The sequence below is a fragment of the Nasonia vitripennis genome, chromosome 2 (genome assembly GCF_009193385.2).
Source record: "Nasonia vitripennis strain AsymCx chromosome 2, Nvit_psr_1.1, whole genome shotgun sequence".
In the NCBI taxonomy this organism is placed as follows: Eukaryota; Metazoa; Arthropoda; class Insecta; order Hymenoptera; family Pteromalidae; genus Nasonia; species Nasonia vitripennis.
Genome location: NC_045758.1, coordinates 1,506,063 through 1,524,345, shown reverse-complemented (window position 1 = coordinate 1,524,345; position 18,283 = coordinate 1,506,063). Strand labels below are relative to the sequence as shown.

The 18,283-nt window shown below is 44.6% G+C and overlaps 4 protein-coding genes across 5 annotated transcripts; 1 reads left to right on the top strand and 3 right to left on the bottom strand.

Annotated features, from left to right (window-relative positions):
* Positions 1-296: 296 nt before the first annotated feature.
* Positions 297-3,155, bottom strand: Hex70b (hexamerin 70b). Its single transcript, NM_001170861.1, has 7 exons — positions 3,096-3,155; positions 2,645-2,899; positions 2,239-2,575; positions 1,758-2,170; positions 1,365-1,681; positions 937-1,289; positions 297-852 (listed from the first exon to the last, which is right to left on the bottom strand). The coding sequence occupies exons 2-7, from the start codon at positions 2,867-2,869 to the stop codon at positions 446-448; spliced, it is 2,052 nt and encodes a 683-aa protein (NP_001164332.1). The 5' UTR covers positions 2,870-2,899; positions 3,096-3,155; the 3' UTR covers positions 297-445.
* A 2,097-nt stretch (positions 3,156-5,252) lies between these two features.
* LOC116738465 (arylphorin subunit alpha-like) lies at positions 5,253-18,167 on the bottom strand. 2 transcript variants are annotated; one of them, XM_032597425.1, is made up of 7 exons: positions 17,822-18,167; positions 7,826-8,122; positions 7,451-7,744; positions 6,898-7,386; positions 6,502-6,818; positions 6,071-6,423; positions 5,253-5,996 (listed from the first exon to the last, which is right to left on the bottom strand). In XM_032597425.1, exons 2-7 carry the CDS (start codon positions 8,075-8,077, stop codon positions 5,353-5,355), a joined length of 2,349 nt encoding a protein of 782 aa, XP_032453316.1. In that variant the 5' UTR covers positions 8,078-8,122; positions 17,822-18,167; the 3' UTR covers positions 5,253-5,352. The 2 variants fall into 2 exon arrangements, with proteins under 2 accessions (XP_032453316.1, XP_032453317.1); XM_032597426.1 differs by having other exon boundaries at positions 5,260-5,996; positions 17,624-18,167.
* Hex83 (hexamerin 83) lies at positions 9,462-11,963 on the top strand. The gene is made up of 3 exons (NM_001159945.1): positions 9,462-9,737; positions 9,803-11,261; positions 11,339-11,963. Exons 1-3 carry the CDS (start codon positions 9,510-9,512, stop codon positions 11,746-11,748), a joined length of 2,097 nt encoding a protein of 698 aa, NP_001153417.1. The 5' UTR covers positions 9,462-9,509; the 3' UTR covers positions 11,749-11,963.
* LOC100121267 (toll-like receptor 3) lies at positions 12,126-16,741 on the bottom strand. Its single transcript, XM_001604821.5, has 6 exons — positions 16,551-16,741; positions 15,878-16,387; positions 15,077-15,788; positions 14,680-14,989; positions 14,008-14,595; positions 12,126-13,926 (listed from the first exon to the last, which is right to left on the bottom strand). Exons 2-6 carry the CDS (start codon positions 16,359-16,361, stop codon positions 12,934-12,936), a joined length of 3,087 nt encoding a protein of 1,028 aa, XP_001604871.2. The 5' UTR covers positions 16,362-16,387; positions 16,551-16,741; the 3' UTR covers positions 12,126-12,933.
* Positions 18,168-18,283: the final 116 nt, after the last annotated feature.

Here is an 18,283-nt window from a genome sequence, read left to right as displayed (position 1 = left end):
AATTCCACCGTCGAAAATCACATTGGCCGGAGCTATTTACTTTAGGTGTGCGTACCTGTTTCTTATAGTGTACGGGAAGTAAGCGGTTAATAGGATAAGGCTGAGAAGCAGAGGAAATGCATTTCTAGAACGCGCTGTCGTCCTGTCGTTCTCGATTGTTGTTTCCACTCGCATAGGATCGGTGACCCCATCATCCTAATGAGCGCCAGTCACGCCGTTTAGTCGCCCTAATTTCCGAAACAATGAGCCACCTGTACCATGCGGGAGATTCAATGAACGCTTTCGGACTCCACGGATAGAAAACAGAACAAAAAGTCGTTTATTAAAAAAGAGTCAAGTCGTTTACAATAAAAAACATACATCAGCCTGTGATAAACTTCGTCTCTCTCTCTCCTGGTCTCACACTCGACGGTCGTATTCGCGAATCTTACAAACTATACGCAGCTTAGAACATGATGTTCAGGTCGTGCTCCTGCTTGTGGTAGATGAGAACGTCCTTGAAGAAGAAGTTGGGTCCGTGGAAGTCGAATTTCTGGATGGGTCTGTTGAGAGGATAGCCGGCCGGCCTGTTGTCCATCAGCGAGTCTCCGAAGACGCGCGAGGTGTAGGCCATCGGCTCGCCTTGTATGGGGGAAACGAAGATGAACATCTGGAAGGGCATACCCTCGGGCTTACCCTTGGGCAGAAGGAGGCGGTCTGGGAAGCCCATGAGGCGCTTCTCGTATTTCAGCTCCTCGGCGCCCTCGATGGCCTTGGAGAGCTTCTTGTAGAAGACCTCGCTCGGCTCGTACTCGTGGTCCACGAAGAAGAAGTCGTGACAGTTGCGCTGGATCTTGTTCTCTCCCGCGGCAACTGGAATGAAAGAGAGGGGCAACGATTAAGTGATCTTGCAGCAGTTGGTTACGGTCATGAATCGAGCTGTACTGCAGCACTCACGGTCGTAGATGAAGTTCTCCATCTCGTAAAACTCGTGGTAGTGTTCCTGGAAGTCGATTTCCTTCATGTGGACGTTGTACTTGGGCCCGAGGAAGATCCTGATGGCGGCCTTGGTCGGCTTCTCGGCCTTGATGTTGATCTTGACGTTGAAGGGCTTGTGGTTCAGGCGGTACTGACGGACCTGGATCAAGTATTTCTCGGCCTCGGCGTAGCTCTCCACGGCCAAACCGTTGCTGATGGTGGCGTCGAAGTAGTCGAAGTACGTCTGCAATTTGTCCACCTCCACGGACTCGATCTTCAGTTCGGGATACTGGATTTCCTCGGGTTTGTACGACTTCTGATTCAGGTTGTATCTATGCGATAGCCATGGAAAACGATCAGATCGATGCGTCGATTATTACGTCAAAAGATAATGGGTCATTGCTCACTTGGAGTAGTGATGGAAGATCCTCTTGTACATTCTCCAGAAGGCCGGGTCCCTCATGCTGGTGGCGTAGTGCTCGAGAGCGCTGGGTTGCAGCTTCTCAGGAGTCAGGGGGGGAATGTTGAAGCCAAGGATGTTGCGCATGAGCATGTCGATGTTGCCGTAGTACTGCTCGTTCATCGAGTCGGCGTTACCCTCGATCATGTTGCCGAGGATGTTCAGACCCTCGGGCGTGTAGATCTTGGCGTACTTGCTGTCCGTGCTGAAGATGATGCCTGCGTCGACAGCTTGGCTGATTCTGGTCTCGTACTCCTCGCATTCCTACAAAAAAAAGGAGATTAATATCAGGCAATGAAGAAAATTCATCTGAATGGAGTAGAAGAGCTCTGCGACTCACGTGAATCTTGTGGAACTTGTAGTTGGGGAAGTAGCTGTTGCCGTTTCTGGAGGGGAACTGGAGTCCGTTGGGGAATTTCAGGGACGGCCAGAATCCTGGGTAGAAAGGCCTGTCCCAGTCAAAGTCCTCGACCTTGCCCAAATCGTTGGACAGGCGCTCCAGGTAGTAGCGGTTGAAGAGCTGCTTGTGTCCGTAAAAGTACTCCTCTCCTCTGTAGCTCTTGGGTGCGCCGATCTCCTCGCTTTTTAGGAACCAGGGGAACTGGTTGCGGAAGAAGAAGTAGTAGTTGTTCAGACCGATGTCCTCGGTGAAGTAGTTCAGACGCTGCTCGTAGTCGTACTCGTCGTTCAGGTAGAAGTTCGAGTAGTTGTAGGGGAGGATGTAGGTGTCGTAGCCAGCGCTGTGCTTTTGCTCTGCGAACGAACGGATAATATTTTGCTATACTTGGTCGAATCTCTCGGTTAACGAAATTCTAACTCACCCAGCTTGCCGAACGCCTTGACGTGGTGCGCCTTCTCGAAGAGCTCGCTGTTGTAGAAGTAGTGGGGCGCTATCTCGTAGAGCGGCGGCAGCTTGATGTACTTGGTGTCGGGCCTGTGGATCACGGCGAGATAGAAGGCGTAGCCGAACATCTGGTGGTTGAGCCTGTTACGGCAGAACAGGGCGGTCTTGTAGAAGGTGTCGAAGTCCTTGGCGTAGAACAGGATCCTGAAGACGGCGCGAGTCTCATCTACGTTCCTCGGGTAGTAGATCGAGTAGACAGCGTCGTGGTGCAGGTAGCCGTGCTCCAGGCGGTGCAGGAACTCCGTGACTGCTTCCTGTGCAGAATTAAGGAAGGCATTTTTGAGATTATCGGATAGTTTGACTGACGCTTCAAAAACACCTACCTTGTTGGTGTAGCCGTCCATCTCGATCTTGTACTCCTGGCCCTCCTTGTAGAGGTCGGCCTTGATCTCGGGCTGCGTCAGGTGGTAGAGGATCTCGTAGACTCGTTTCTGCTTCAGCAGAAAGTCCTTGTCGGCCGTGACTTCATTGTAATAGTCGGGCTTGTACGCCTGGCCCGCGACCAAGGCGACGGCCAGCACGGACAGCAGTGCTAGCCTACCGATCATGTCGGCGTCTCGCTTACTTCTCCTGAAAACCTGCAATTCAACAATTTATTAGCATATCTCGAAAACCAAACCGTCTATTTTATATTTTAAACAAAAATGAAGTAAATTCTCTTATATCAGCGCGACTTGAAAACAAAAAACTTGACTCGTATTAGTTTCGCAACAGCTGCGCGCAGAAATGAAGCTTGAAAAAAAGTGTCGTAAACAATATGAAATAAAGCTGGACCTTGATAAGGGGTGTGCTCGTACAGAGAGAGAGAGAGAGTGTCGATCAGCTTTGCGAGAGACGCACTGCGGGCGCGGTAGAGCGTCCCTGAGGCTTTATATGAGCTGCATTTAATCGCGAAGAAGAAACTCGAAGGGGATCGAAGCAGAGAAAACGGCCGAGCCGAGAGCGTAGGTCAGATTGCGTGACCCGACTGCGAACGAGCTCGCGCTTTTATTTTTGCGCGAATTTTAGGTGATACTCTCGATAGCTTATCACTAAAGAGTGACGTGATTTCTGAATGACGAGGTGCAGAAATCGAGGCATTTAAATTATACTGTCCATGTGCGGGGGCACCTATTATTTCTTTTACCAGGAGAGTCATGTGCTCCCTTTGGTTCGTATTTATTTGAAAATCTTATTATTATGCTAAGAACCTTATTATACACGTACAGCATCTTTATTTGTACACTTGTTTTCTTTACCGAATCAGAAGGCTGATTAGGTCGGAGAATCTCGGAGTGTTTGTTTTATAACAAACGGTATGTAAATACCGAAATCAATGAAAAACACCGATATTACTAATCATCCTCGCCTCGGATGCTTTTAGTCGAATACGAAAATAAAATTATCGCGCATTGCTGTAACCAAGTCAGTTACACGCGTGGAAAGTATAGTTGCATACAATTAAATAAATAATTTCCGATATTTTCCTTTCAGATTTTAATATAATAAAATGTTTGTATAGCCATCTTTAATCATTTCCGCAAATAACTGTAAAATGATAAATTAAATTTTCTCCTTTTGATAAAACTCATAGTGTCATCAACCCTAAGAAATAAAAGTCCGTATAGCAATAATCGTCGATAACTATAGTTGGGTTTGAATCATTTCCGAGTGACGCTTATATATAGATCGTAAATATCCTACTAACAACTCTCTCTTATTCAGATTAACGCAAAATACTAAAAATAAAACTTTAAAAACTTCCGAGTTACATTAGCAAATGCGGTAGGAATCCGTTATTTATTTATTTATTTATGACTATATACATAAGCCTTTTAAAGGCTTCCTATAGAGGCAAACAAGTTGCCTGTATATAGGTATGGCACAATAATTATACAGATAGCTTAAAAACTAAAAACTAAAATTAATCTTTTCATACTGTTCTTTCTTGTACTTATAACAGAAGTTAAACTAGTGTTTCTAATTCATTTCATGCTATTAGATTTCTTATGAAATCCTTTAATTTATTTTTTATAGTTACTTTTCTAACTGTTAACTCTTTGAGATCATTAGAGAGTAAATTGAAAATTTTCACAGCCATGTAGTAGCTGCTTTTCTTACTTATAGATTTATTAATTTTTGGCAATGATATACTCTTTTTCCTAGTAGTTTTCGTATTTTTACTATAAATATCCCTAAGTTTCCCATAGTGATATGTTCAGTTTGGAACAAATTAATGAACTAATAATAAAATTTAATTAAATCTAAATTAAATCTAATATTTAATTTACCCATACCCGCACGTAGTGCATAGGAACATGAAAAATACCATATTGTTATCACATAAGTGATTAGTATTATCGTCCAGACTGTTCAATTGCCACTTTGCCAACTCTTATTCTGTTGACTTATCGTGTATCTAATTACATAAATTAGAATTATCAATGTTCTTATAAGGGGGAGTTTTAGATTGCCTCCGCTTTGTATTATCGCCTGTTTCGCTTTTATCTCTTTTTTCAGGGATTATTTTTTTATACATATGTTTAAAAGCTAAATAACGATTGTAATTTGTACAAATAAAACGTATTCAAGAAAATTAATATGATATACTGGTGAAAAAATATATGTAATTTTTCAAGAAGCAACTCTAAATAAATTTAAGTCCATAGAGAATTTTTCTGTCTGAAATTATAAGATTAATGCCAATAATGAAACAATTAGCGTTAGTGATGCTTGCCACAACTCTCTTTGCAAGCTTATCTAGTAGGAAGTTGACTGGGTTCATTGTTTTCTTACAAGAGACGGCGCATATCAAAGACAGTACGTCGCTATGGCATATACCGCTTTTAATTAATCAAGCGATTCATTAGGAAGTCAATGAAATTGTATTTTTTGAGGAATTATGCTGCTCAAAATTTTTATGGACTATTGGAAAATAAAATCGAATTGCTGTTTTATTAAAAATAAATAATAATTTTATTTGTCGTTACTTGTACAAATGTACAAAATGTTCTACAGGTAAGAAAGTATTTTGACGAATATCGTCGATTAATTAGACGTGCATCATATTGTGGTCTCGCATCCTTTCCATTGTATAGTCGGTTTTCATCGTCATGCTACTGTGTTCCGGCATGTCCATCATGCTAGGTTTCTTGATATCTTGCATCATTTTCATATAGCGATCTCTGTTCATCCTCATGACTTTGCCGTAGTCCTGCATCGAGTCGTGCATCATGTTGGGCTTTGAGGTGTACATCGAATCCTGCATTGAGTTATGCATCATCGTGTTCATGTTGTGGTAACCTATCATTTCTTGCTCGGGTTGATGATAAATGAAGACATCCTTGAAGAATACGTTGCCGAGGCTGAAGAACCACGGGTACATAGGTCTGTCAATTGGGAAGTTGAAGGGTTTGCCGTAGTACATGCGTTGTCCGAAGATGGGCAGTTCCATTGCTTTGCCTTCTTCGAATGAGCTGATGTAGAAGAAAAGCTTGAAGCGCATTCCGTCAACAGAACCCTTAGGGAGCGTCATGTACTTGGGGAAGCTCCACATCTGCTTGTTGAAGTGCATTCCCTCTTTGCTGTGCATGGCATCCATCATCTTTTTGTAGAAGCGATCGCCGGTCATGTATTCATGCTGGGGTCCGTCGACATCGTGGCTCTTGCGTTCGAAGTTGTTCATTCCCTCGTGCACTGAAAGCAAGCAATAATTTTTAGATTTGATCTGCGTAAGTCCTTGTGTGGAAAAAAGAAGAACGGAAACTCACGGTTAAATTCGAATTCGTCGAGCATGAAGAAGTATTGGTAGTAGTGGAGAAGGAAAGAGTAGTCGTCGTATCCCTCCATGGCGGGTCCCAAGAAGATACGCATGATGGCTTTGGTGCTCTTGTCGCTGTTGACGGCGAACTTGTAGGTGAAGGGCTTGTAGTTCAGGTGGTACTGCCAAGCCTTCATGTTGAACGAAAAGCCATCTTTCATCGAGGCGACGTCAATGAGGTTGTTGACCATGTATTCCCTGGTGTCGAAGTAGGTGTAGAGTTTGTCGATCTCGACGTTTTCGATTTTCACTCCACTGAACTCCAATTCGTTCTTGGTGTAACGGTTCAGGTGGGATTTGTATCTGAAAATCAACGATCATCAGTATATATTTCTAAAAAAAAACATTTTCCGCAGTTTATATATTTTCAAATAAACTCACTTCATGAAGAAGCCGACAATCTTGTTGTAGATTCTGTAGAAAGCTGGGTCCTTCATGCTAGTTGAGAAGTTCTCCAAAGAACTGGGGATATACATGTCCTTGTTCTTGGCATCGTAGTTCATTCCGAGAACGCGGCGAGAAAGGACGTCGTAGGAGCCGTAATATTTCATGTTCATGGAATCGTAGTTACCTTCGATGATGTTAGCCAGGATGTTGAGACCTTCGGGGCACATTATGTTGACCTGTTTACCCATCTCGTCGATGATGAAGCCAGAGTCGATGGCTTCCATGATACGGGTTTCCAGCATCTTGAGATACTGCAATTGAATGATTGAAAGTTAAGGAATCGAAATAATTATAAAATATACGAAAATTGAGGATGTCAGAAATCCTTACCTCCAAGTATCGGTACTTGTAGAATGGAACCACGTTCCACCAATCGCGTCTGGGCATGGAAACGCCGTTGTTGAACATGTAGTCGGAGTAGAAGCCAGGCAGTCTCATCGAGTCCCAGCTGAAGTCTTCGATTTCGCCGAGTCCGTTGGAGAATCTTTCAAGATAGTACCTGGCCATCAGCTGTTGGTGGAAGTAGTAGTACAGTTCACCACGGATGTTCTGGGGAACACTGTATTCCTTGGTGCTCATCCAGAAGGGGAACATCATGCGGTAGTAGTAGTAGAAAGCGTTCAGGCCGATGTCTTCCATGAAGTACATCATTTTGTTTTCGTAGTTGTGCATGGGGTTCAAGCAGACTTCGGTGAAGTTAGAGTACAGATAGAAGGTTTCTACGTGGTTCATGTCATCGGTTTTCTTCATGCCCATCATTTCGTGACCGAGATGGGTCTTTCCGTGGGTCATCATGATGCGTTGAGCGTCGCGAACCACCTGATTGCGAGTGAGAAAAACATTTTCAATGGATTTTCTTCCAAAATAAATCTGATTAATGTACCTTTGAGTCGAAAAACATGTTAGGGTACATTTCGTAGATGGCTGGCAGACGGATGAATTTAGTGTCATCGCGGTAGAGCACAGCAGTGGTGAAGGCAGTTGTGAAGAGCCCGGTGTTCATGTGGATACGAGCCCAACAAGCAGTCTTGTAGAAGGTGTTGAAGTCCTTGGCGAAGTAGAAGAGCTTGTAGAGCGTCATCATTTCTTCACGGTGCTCCTGGTTGTAGTACGTGAAGATGCTATCCTTGCGCAACATGCCGAATTTGTAGTGGGCCATGAAGTCCATTACTACCTCCTGGATGAAATAAATAAAAATAGGGTTAAAAGTTAAAAATCAAGTTATCATTTCGAGGAAAATACTTCAGTCTATAATTACTTTCTTCGTGTAGTAATCGATATTGGACATTATGTCATAATTGCGTCCCATCTCGAACCACTCAGCGTCAGTGAGGACTTGGTTGTTGATGTACATGAGTAGATCGAAAATTTTTTTCTGCTTCATGAGCATGTTTTTGTCAGTCATCTTCATGTCGTACTTCGTGTGCTCCATGTCGTACTTCGCGTGCTCGAAGCTCGCGGCCGCGAGGCTCACCGCCACTAGGGCGAAAACTAAAAGCTTTCGCAGCATTCTCGATACACCACCTGATTCGGAGCTGCCAAAACCGGCAGTATGCTGTTTGGAGAGGAAATAATGGGAGTTTATATACTGTACAGTGCTAAGATACGAGTAAATCGTATGACTTATGACCTCCTCTAAAGGCGGGGCTGTTACGGAGGACCAAGATTGAAGGTTTTACAAGAGATTCGATTTCGGCGAATATTTTATTGGTCAGTTCTCGGTTTCGCAAACAATATACTAAAAATACAATCGTAGTTGTAATGCTGTAATTGTGTAAGACTTAATCTGGAAGTTGTTGATTGCATGGCAGGAAAAAAAGAGAGATATTTAAAAACGCCTTCCGTTTATCGCTTTTAAAGTGGTGGATAAATTATTTATGTAAAAAGCAGACTTAAATTATTAAAGTACTTACTGTACAATATTTTCATAGTTAAATATTCAACATTTAATTATTCTCTTCTGGTTTGATAATCAATCTTTATGAAACATAAATTCGCATGGATTTGCGGAGGTACTATCATGCTTATATAAAAATAATCGAATCTATGTAATACTTAAAAAGTAGTCATCGAAGAAGTTTTAAAAAATTAATATTTTACTTCTCTTGATTACCCCTTTGTCTCAGGAATGTTCTGCAAACTAATATCACGAAAAGATACGTGGAATGCTGTATCGACAATACTTAAACAACTTATCGTACATATTATGAATATTACACATTTAATAATCATGCGTAAAAATCAAATTTATTAGAATGCAAATAGTTTTATATTGTTATCAGTGGCTACATTTCTTTTGTTCAAATGCGATATGTGTCGATAAGCAAACAAGCATGTATCCGTATAATTTAGATTTAACTTTATCTTTCCATTTCGTGTGTTTGTCTCTCAATATCATATTTGAGCAAACAAACAAGAGTGCAATTTGGGCTTTTTATATTTTTCTTAATCATAAAATTTAGTTTTTTATGCACATTTTCTGCAATAAAATGTATTACATTAAGTGTAAATTCTATTATTAAATTTTTTAGTTTTTCATGTTTCTCTTATAAATCGCAAGAATTTTTTTAACTAGAGAAAAGTATGTCAAAACCTGCTATATTCTATCTGAAAATTGATACCTTATGGTAGCTTATGGTAAAACACATATATGAGCTACATTTATGCTACTTACTTCTTGCTGGAATTTTTAAGAACCGTAGAGTATTGAGATGATAAAATCTGAGAAGATTCCACATTTTTTCCTTGAGCATGCGTTTTCGCATCCACACGGTGAGCTTGCGGAGGTCAGGGGTCGCGAGCGCACAACGGGCTAATCTCGCGCCGGCCGGTAATTTCGGGGGTATAAAAGCCGGGAGCCGCGGACCGACCAGCATCAGTCTGCCCGCCCTGGCAGAAGAGAAGTTTGCATCTGATCCGAGGGAAAAGAGCACGCAGCAATCATGATGCGCAACTGCATCGTCTTCGCCCTGTTCGTGGCGATGGCGGCTGCTGGCCAGTCCTACCCGGGCTTCTACAGCAAGACCGCCGACATGGAGTTCCTGCACAAGCAGAAGAAGATCTTCGACCTGCTGATGTACGTCGACCAGAACGTGCTCACCGACACCGAGTACTTCGAGTTCGGCCGCAACTTCGACATCGCCGCCAACGTGGACTACTTCACCAACAAGGTGAGTAATCGCTATAGCTATGGGACTTTCGGTCGAGCACTTGTCTGACGCGTTTCGCTTCGCAGGAGGCAGTCCACGACTTCCTGGTCTACTTCAAGAGCGGCTTCCTCGCCAAGGACGCCCTCTTCACCTACTACAAGCAGGAGCACCGCGAGGAGATGATGCTGCTCTACCGGCTGTTCTACTTCGCCAAGGACTTCACGACCTTCTACAAGACCGCCTGCTGGGCCCGCATCCACATCAACCCGGGCATGTTCACCGCGGCCTTCACCACCGCCGTCATCTACCGCGAGGACACCAAGCACATCCGGCTGCCGGCCATCTACGAGATCTACCCCAACCTCTTCTTCGACGCCAAGGTCATCCGCGACGCGCACCGCCTGAAGATGACCCGCGGCTACGGCTACCACGGCTACGGCCACCCCATGCCCTTCGCCAAGGGCAGCTTCGAGAACGTCGAGACCTTCTACGTCTACTCCAACTTCACGGACGTCTGCATCAACCCGACCAACGCCCTCGAGTACAAGCTCAACTACTTCACCGAGGACGTCGGCCTCAACGCCTTCTACTACTACTTCCGCATGAGCTTCCCCTTCTGGATGGACAGCAAGGACTACGAGGTGCCCAAGAGCTTCCGCGGTGACTTCTACTACTTCATGCACAAGCAGATCATGTCGCGCTACTACCTCGAGCGCTTCTCCAACGACCTCGGCGAGATCGAGGACTTCAGCTGGGACTCGATGAGCCTGCCCGGCTTCTACTCGGACATCAGCTTCTTCAACGGCGTCTCCATGCCCCGCCGTGACTGGTGGAACGTCGTGCCGTTCTACAAGTACAAGTACGTCGAGTACGTCAAGCAGCTCGAGACCCGCATCCTCGAGGCCATCGACTCCGGCTACTTCTACGACACCATGGGCAAGCAGATCAGCTTCTACACGCCCGAGGGCCTCAACTACCTCGGCAACATCATCGAGGGCAACTGCGACTCCTTCAACATCAAGTACTACGGCGCCTACGACCTGCTCGCCCGCGACATCCTCGGCATGAACTTCGACTGCAAGTGCAAGGACTACTACGTGCCCAGCGCGCTCCAGCTCTTCTCCACCAGCATGCGCGACCCGGCCTTCTACCGACTCTACGACAGAATCCTCTTCTTCTTCCACAAGTACAAGTCCCACCTGACCCGCTACACCAAGAGCGAGCTCGAGTTCCCCGGAGTGAGGTTCGAGGGCGTCGAGGTCGACAAGCTCTTCACCTACTTCGACAAGAAGGAGTACTTCATCAACAACGCCGTCGCCGTCGACAGCTTCAAGGAGGGCAAGTCCTTCAGCATCAAGGCCTGGCAGTACAACCTCAACTACAAGCCCTTCACCTACAAGTTCGCCGTCAACAGCGACAAGGACACCAAGGCCGTGATGCGCGTCTTCCTGGGACCCGCCGTCGAGGGAGACAAGTACGACGACTACTCCTACCTTCTCCACTACTACCAGTACTTCTTCATGCTCGACGAGTTCGAGGTCAACCGTAAGTAAATTCATGCGCTTCGATTTTCTTCGACCGTATATGCTCTTCACTCTATGCTCTTGACTCTATGCTTGCAGTGAAATCCGGAATGAACAGCTTCGACCGCCTCAGCACCGACTCGTTCTTCTTCAAGGGAGAATACATGACCGGTGACCAGTTCTACAAGAAGGTCCTCAACGCCATCGAGGGTCACGCGCCCTTCCAATACGACAACCGCATGTTCGGCTTCCCCAACCACATGATGCTGCCCAAGGGTAAGGTCGACGGTATGAGGTTTAAGCTCTTCTTCTACCTTGGCCCGTACCAAGAAGTCAAGAGCTTCGAGCTCCCGATCTTCGGCAACTTCAAGTACTACGGCAAGTCCTTCGGCTTCCCACTGGACCGTCCCATGTTCCCCTGGTTCTTCAAACTCGACAACTGCTACTTCAAGGATATCTTCATCTACCACATGAAGGACTACGACGTCAAGTTCAGCCACCAGTACTAGGCCGACTTTTGTCGAGACGAACGCTGAGACTCCGGTCCCTATGCGCGATCGGGCTATGTACAGCGATATAGTTTCACAAGAGGGAGCGAGTCTGACGAAACCATAAGACTTACTACTTTTTTATATTTCTCTAATACGATAGGTGATCATCGAGAGATCCATTCAGGATGCCTCGTTGATTGCAAATAGATTATAATAAATGAATTATTCAAAATTATTCATGCTTACTTTTTGTATCATCCCCCTTTTCCAATAAGTACTTCCTATTTATATAACAAAAAAAGTGCGATGCGTATAATTTGAATGATGATTAATTGAGATGCCTTGATTAATATTTTATAAATTCTAAGGGTTATTTGTTAAAGTGATAACTAAAATTTTGATATCATGTGCATGGTCATTTTATTTTCTTATGTGATATTGACAATATAAATTTGCTTATCATTATACTGTAATTATAACGAAGTCATTACAAAAAATAGCGGACATTGGAAATATAATTTAGTTTCCTAAATTGTTTACAAAACGTAAAAACGTATCGTTGGAGTACACAATTATTTATAACGCTAAATATATTTCAAGCTAATTTGATACGTTATATATAAATCCTAATAAAATTATCGCGTGTCAATGATCAGGTAAATTATTTCTATGTCAATTATAGAAAAAGTCTTATAAAAAGTTATGGATTAAAATATATTTACAAATAAGATTATTAAATATTCACGAGCTAGTTCTTGCCTACAAGGAAAATTCACCCGTTGGGTTATGAAATTACCTAAAACTGAAACTGAAACTTGTAGAACAGAAGTTGTTGGCAAAAAATGGAGATGTTACGTATTTTAGTCCATTGTTCCATTAGACCCTATTTTTCAAGGTGTGCGCGTACTTACACAAATTAAGCTATATCCATGTATATTGTAAAAATACATAATGTATATAGATATACTCAATGTGTACGTTGAAAAATCTATATAATTCTATATATTAAGGGGCTCATGGGATAAAACACGACCTCCGTTTTTAACCAGCAATTCATTCCTACAGTTTCAATCAACTCTACGACTTAAGGGATGTGGATTCTCCTTGTTAGTATAGTATATAGTTAGATACTTAACGCTATTTATTCCTAATGTCACTTTAACGCTATTTATTCCTAATGTTGGGACAATTGACCAAGAAACTTCATCTGCTCATCTCTTCAAGAGTTTCGATGACAGTCTCTTTCTCATTAATCTCATCGGCGAAGGTAACTTTCGGCTGATTGATTTGCTTTTCGTCGACGATGGCTCTGTTGATAGTGCTCGAGCAGTTGTTCTCCTGATCAACTTGTTCCGGCAGTCTAGCCAAGTGAGGCATGGCGTAGTTGAGCTTCTGCCAGAACCAAGGATCGCCCCACTTGACGTAGGTGTTCATTTGCAGGTAGGCCCGGAGTTCAGGATCGAGCTCGTCAGTGGGTCCGATTTCACCGTAGACGACGACGATGAGTCTCGCGCGTTTATCACTAAGGGCCTGCTTGTGAGCAGTCTGGAACTCCATACGGCCCCAGATACTCTCGATGAAGTTGGGCGAGAGCACGACGATGGTACGCCGCGACTCCTCGACGCTACGGGCGATCTGCATGGGTATCCACTCGCCAACCAGCCAGTCCCGGACGTGGATGCAAAGCTTGTAGGGTTTGGGTCCATTCTCGAGTTTTGCTACGAGCTCGTTCATCACGAACTCCTCGTCTTTGTGCGAGTAGCTGATGAATGCGTCGTAGGTTTTGTTTCGGTCCATCTCGTCGTCCGTCACAAGGCACAGGCACAGGTTCTTCGCGTAGAGCCAGACCTTGATTCGCTCCTGAAACTGGTAGTACAAGGCTGAGGCGCAGCCTAGGAAAAGAGCGAATAGACAGATGATCAAGTAGATCATGATGATCAAACGGTTCGATGTAGGACAGAGCTCGCCGGGCGAGAGGCTTGACAGAGAGACGTTGGAATTTCGGCAAGTGATGTTCAGCAAGTCGGGAAGCTGCTTGAAGCTAGACCGAACATAGGAGAGCAGATCATGAGATGAGCAGTCGCAGATCCATGGATTGCCTCGCAGTGTGAGTTGCGAGATCATAGAATCGTTGGCCAGCTTCCTCAGGACTTCGGAGTTCATAGATGTCAGTTTGTTGTCATGGAGGTTTAAAATCTGCCAAAAAAGCGATACGTTAGTAATTTGAAATGAAATTATAATTAGATGTACTTCTCAAGCAAAAAAAGTTCGGCTTACCTTTAACTTAGGCGCGATTAAGCTCTCATCCACAGCAATGATTTTATTTTCCGACAAATTTAACCTGACCACCTTGTTGTAGCCCTTCGCAGTCATGTTCGGCCCCGTGCTGAGCTTGTTCCTAGACAAGTCAAGCTCAACTCGTTCGGCTCCATGAGTGTCGATCCACGAAGGTGGATTAGTCAGATTTCTACCAGCGCAGTCGAGGAGCAAAGTACTGTCCGAGGGTCTCATCCAACAGTCGCAGGTGGAATCAGACGCGCAGGTCTCGGTCAAGCACTTGATCGAGTGCGACTTCAACCGCGAGACAAGCAAACCTGCCATGTGTTTGGGACCGTCGCAGACCATGTCCTCGACGTAGAATTTCGTGCCACTCGGGAAGTCCATTTGCTGGTCGAGATATCGGACGAGATCGTAAATTTTGCAGTCACAGTGAATCGGGTTCGAAGATAGAAAAATGCTGGCTTGGCGAGGGTTTCCGCTTTCGTTAGCAGAGATGTACTCGAGGTTCGCCAGATTCACGTGGTGAATGTTGTTGTACCTCAAATCGACCTCGATGTTGTTGGACATGAACTGAAGGTCCTCTGCCTACAGGGCAAAAGCAAATGTTAGAACTCTGAAAGTTTTCCAATTTTTTCTCAATTGACTTTTTTCATATTTTCAAGCACATACCTGCAACGACTCAAAGCTGTTGTATGACAGATCAAGTATTCGCAAATTTGTGCCGGTAATAGTCCAATCGCTGTACATTTTTGTGATATTGTTGTGCGCCAGATTCAATTCTTCGAGCGAGCTGCACGAGTGGAACGGCGAAAATTGTCCAAAGCTGTCAGCAAGACAGTTATCTAGCGTCAACTTATTGTTTGCAAACCTCGCAAATCTAAGCTGACTGAGAGGAGCAAAAGCTTTAGCGTCGATGTAGCTTAGTTCATTGTACTCCAAGAGGAGCTCCTGCAGGGATTCTAATCCTGCGAATGTGAGCCTGGGAAACAGAGATCGATATTAACATTTGAATTCCGCTAAGCGAACGATGCAAACTAACCATTCACCCTTTAAAAGCTGTACTTACTCATCGATGAATCTCAGACGATTCTTGGACAGGTCAAGCTTGCGGAGCTTCTTATTACTGAAGAAAATTCCAGCATCCAGATACTGCAGGTCGTTGAAGAACAAAGTGAGCGTTTCCAACTCCGTGATGTCTTTGAATAGGTTAAAAGGCAGCGTCTGCAAATAATTCCTATTCAAATTCAACTTGACGATATTCGTCGAGTACCAGAACAAATCCTCGGGCAGGTAGTGAATCCCGTTACGCATCAGCGTGACATCTTTGAGGTTGGTAAGATTTGAGAAAAATCTACTGGGCAACGTCGTGAGATTGCACTTGTTGTACAGAAGTTTGACGACCTTGAGCTTAGGGTTGTAGAGAAAGAGATCGGCCGGCAGCGAAGTGAAATTGTTGACGCTTAAGTTGATGCTCTCCAGGTTCTCTAAATCGGCGAAGATGTCCACCGGCAGAGTTTTGAGACTGTTTTGGTGGATATCGAGTAATTCGAGACTTTTAAGACCGCGGAACAAGTCAGGCTTCAAATCCCGCAGATCGTTCTCCTGGATATTCAACAGTTCGAGCTTTTCAAGTCCATCGAAGACACCTGGTGTCAGAGACTTGAAGTTGTTGCCGCTGAGCTCGAGCGTCCTCAGAAAACGAGAATTGTTGAAGAAGCCTTGCGGGATCTTTTGGATGTTCGTGTTTCTCAGCTCCAAGATGTTCAAGACAGGAAGGCCTGGCAAAATTTGAAAAGATCGTTACCTCGTGTCCGAGAGTTTTTCACAACGCATTCAAAATAAATCTTTGCATCATCTAAAAACTCACCTCTCAATAGATCTCGCGGAACGCCTAACTCTCCTAACGGATTGTTCGTCAGCTCGAGGTGCCTCACATCGGGAAAAACGTCCAAGTCCTGAGCGCTCAGTGGCGCGATCAGATTCTCGTACTTCAAATACTTGACATTTTGAGCTCTCAACTGCTCGTTGACGATTCTAGAGCTGTATGCCGGCCCTGGCGGTTCGCAATCGGTAAACACAAACTCGCGGACGGAGCCGATGTCAATGACGGTGCCCTGAAGCAAACGAGACCAGTTTGGCGAGTTCTCGCACTGAATCTGAACCAGGTCTCCTGGCTGATACGTGATTTTGAACGCCGAATTGGTCAAGGCGTTGGTCAAGCAGGTGATCGCGTACGTGTCTACATCGTTCGAATAGCAGTGACAGGGCAAACGTTTTGGGCAACTGAAGCTGCCGGACGCATTGAAGATCGCGAGCAGCAAGACCGCTAGTGGCAGCGCGAGCCGTACCATCGTTCGATCTTCTTTGGAGTGCGATTCTGGAAAAGAAATTGCTTTCGCTAGTCGTGATATTCCAAGAATTACATTTACGTGGCTAGGTATATTTATGAAAATTAGTTCGATGTAAACAAATATCGCGTGCGATCTCGAACCGACACAGCGCCGCGCGGTACAAAAGTTTAGGTAAAATAAAATCCTTACCAAAAAAACGCTGATGTTCGATCCGAGCGTTGAGCTCCAAAACACAAGCACTTTTCTCGACACCCGAAAATCAACACTAACTTTCGATCACTCGCAGAGTCTCTCGACGCAAGCATCCGATCGTCAAAACTAGACTCCTGCACTGGTCGTCCGATAAATCGGAACTGATGCTTGTTCCACCGAGGCCCATGCGTTATATTAGTTGACCCCCTCCCTTGCGAATTTTCGCAAGCTATAGCCCTCATTTTAAACGAGTTTCGAGGCCTGGAACGTACCGATCGGCGAAGAATCTGTTGGGAAAATACCTGCTCCAACAAGCGCCTCTCGGCCGAATCGTTATAATCGCCTTATTTATACGGGGGGCTTTGTTTGTGGGGAACTGACGCTTCGGAGGTATAGTGCTGCACGTTCATTGACAATTTTGTTATTGCATAGAGTTTGATTATATATTACTCGTGTATGAAATATGAGTGTCTCCGCGGCCGATATCGCGTACGCGAAAAAAAATGTAGCGTACGCGAGAAAATTTTAGCGTTCGCGAAAACTACAGACAATTTTCCTCAAAATCAACTTTTCGCGTCGGGAGCCGAAAATTGCAATTAAAGTTTGCATTTTGAGGTTAGGGTGGTATAAATGAACTTTTTTTTTTTTAGCAATTCTTTCGCGTGCGCTAAAGTGCTCCAAATTTTCTTGTAAGAAGCGAACGGAGTACTTGTATGAGAGATGGAGCGAGAGATTTTCGCATACGCTAGAGTTTTTCTTGTTTAGGCAATTCTTTCGCGTACGCTAAAGTGCTCTACATTTCCTATATATAAAAGAAGCAACAAGAGTGACTTATGAAGGATGAATGAAACATCTCTATGTATAAGTACTCCGTTTGCTTCTTATAAGAAAATTTGGAGCACTTTAGCGTACGCGAAAGCTTCATTTTTCTAGCGTGCGCGACAGATTTAGCGCACGCGAAATTTTCCCGGAAAATTTGTTAGTTGATTTCGCACACGCTACAAAGTTTTCGCGTACGCGATATCGGCCGCGGAGACACGCTCTATTAAAAATAGTTTATCGCCACACACCTCATCAAAATCGCAGATCCAGTTCCATCAATCAACGCGACGTTTTAAAGTGTGCCGTGCGCAGTCTCCGCGCAATTTGCAGCCAGAAGCGCGCCCAACAAGTATATCCAAAATTTCCCGACCCTTTTCTCTCTAAGTACCTATTACTCGCCCGGGGAAAACCCAGTGAAACGGTCGCGCCAACAAGCGATTGCTTACTTATCCTCTCGCAGGTATACAATATAACATGTAGCTCTGCAACTGCGGAGCCCTTCTTGCACGCAGCTCCGGCGTGTGCTCTGGGATTAGTAGCGTCGCACTGTACAAGTATTCGTTGGGTTTTTTCTTCTCTCAGTCGCCAGACCAGATTACGTTGCACTCTTGAGTATATACCGATGAGAAAATCGCCGGCGAAAATCCGCTGCTTGATATTCTCGGAAGCGCATTCTTTTGCGAGCCGAATGTAAACAAAAACAAAAGCTCATCTTCTCTTTCGATGTAAATGCCTGTTCAACGGACACATCACGTGTTATGTCATATCGTAATATCGATCGATAAGTATCAATAGCAGGATCAATAGATTCACCGCGCGCGAAAACGCAGCTGCTCCGCAACTGTGCCAACCACTACTCCGAAAAGAGAGGCAAAAACAGCGGACTTCGGCGCTCCCTCGTTGGCAAC

What these genes read in the sequence shown, in the direction of transcription:
- Hex83 (NM_001159945.1), top strand. Translation starts at nt 9,510, where the DNA reads ATGATGCGCAACTGCATCGTCTTCGCCCTGTTCGTGGCGATGGCGGCT. An exon ending in TGGACTACTTCACCAACAAG is followed by an intron (nt 9,738 to 9,802) that starts GTGAGTAATCGC and finishes TTCGCTTCGCAG; the next exon opens with GAGGCAGTCCACGACTTCCT. An exon ending in CGACGAGTTCGAGGTCAACC is followed by an intron (nt 11,262 to 11,338) that starts GTAAGTAAATTC and finishes CTATGCTTGCAG; the next exon opens with TGAAATCCGGAATGAACAGC.
- LOC100121267 (XM_001604821.5), bottom strand. Translation starts at nt 16,361, where the DNA reads ATGGTACGGCTCGCGCTGCCACTAGCGGTCTTGCTGCTCGCGATCTTC. An exon ending in TCCGCGAGATCTATTGAGAG is followed by an intron (nt 15,789 to 15,877) that starts GTGAGTTTTTAG and finishes AAATTTTGCCAG; the next exon opens with GCCTTCCTGTCTTGAACATC. An exon ending in ACAGCTTTGAGTCGTTGCAG is followed by an intron (nt 14,596 to 14,679) that starts GTATGTGCTTGA and finishes TTTGCCCTGTAG; the next exon opens with GCAGAGGACCTTCAGTTCAT.
- LOC116738465 (XM_032597425.1), bottom strand. Translation starts at nt 8,077, where the DNA reads ATGCTGCGAAAGCTTTTAGTTTTCGCCCTAGTGGCGGTGAGCCTCGCG. An exon ending in ACAAGTACCGATACTTGGAG is followed by an intron (nt 6,819 to 6,897) that starts GTAAGGATTTCT and finishes ATTCAATTGCAG; the next exon opens with TATCTCAAGATGCTGGAAAC. An exon ending in CGACGAATTCGAATTTAACC is followed by an intron (nt 5,997 to 6,070) that starts GTGAGTTTCCGT and finishes GCTTGCTTTCAG; the next exon opens with TGCACGAGGGAATGAACAAC.
- Hex70b (NM_001170861.1), bottom strand. Translation starts at nt 2,869, where the DNA reads ATGATCGGTAGGCTAGCACTGCTGTCCGTGCTGGCCGTCGCCTTGGTC. An exon ending in TGGACGGCTACACCAACAAG is followed by an intron (nt 2,576 to 2,644) that starts GTAGGTGTTTTT and finishes AATTCTGCACAG; the next exon opens with GAAGCAGTCACGGAGTTCCT. An exon ending in ATCTTCCATCACTACTCCAA is followed by an intron (nt 1,290 to 1,364) that starts GTGAGCAATGAC and finishes GCTATCGCATAG; the next exon opens with ATACAACCTGAATCAGAAGT.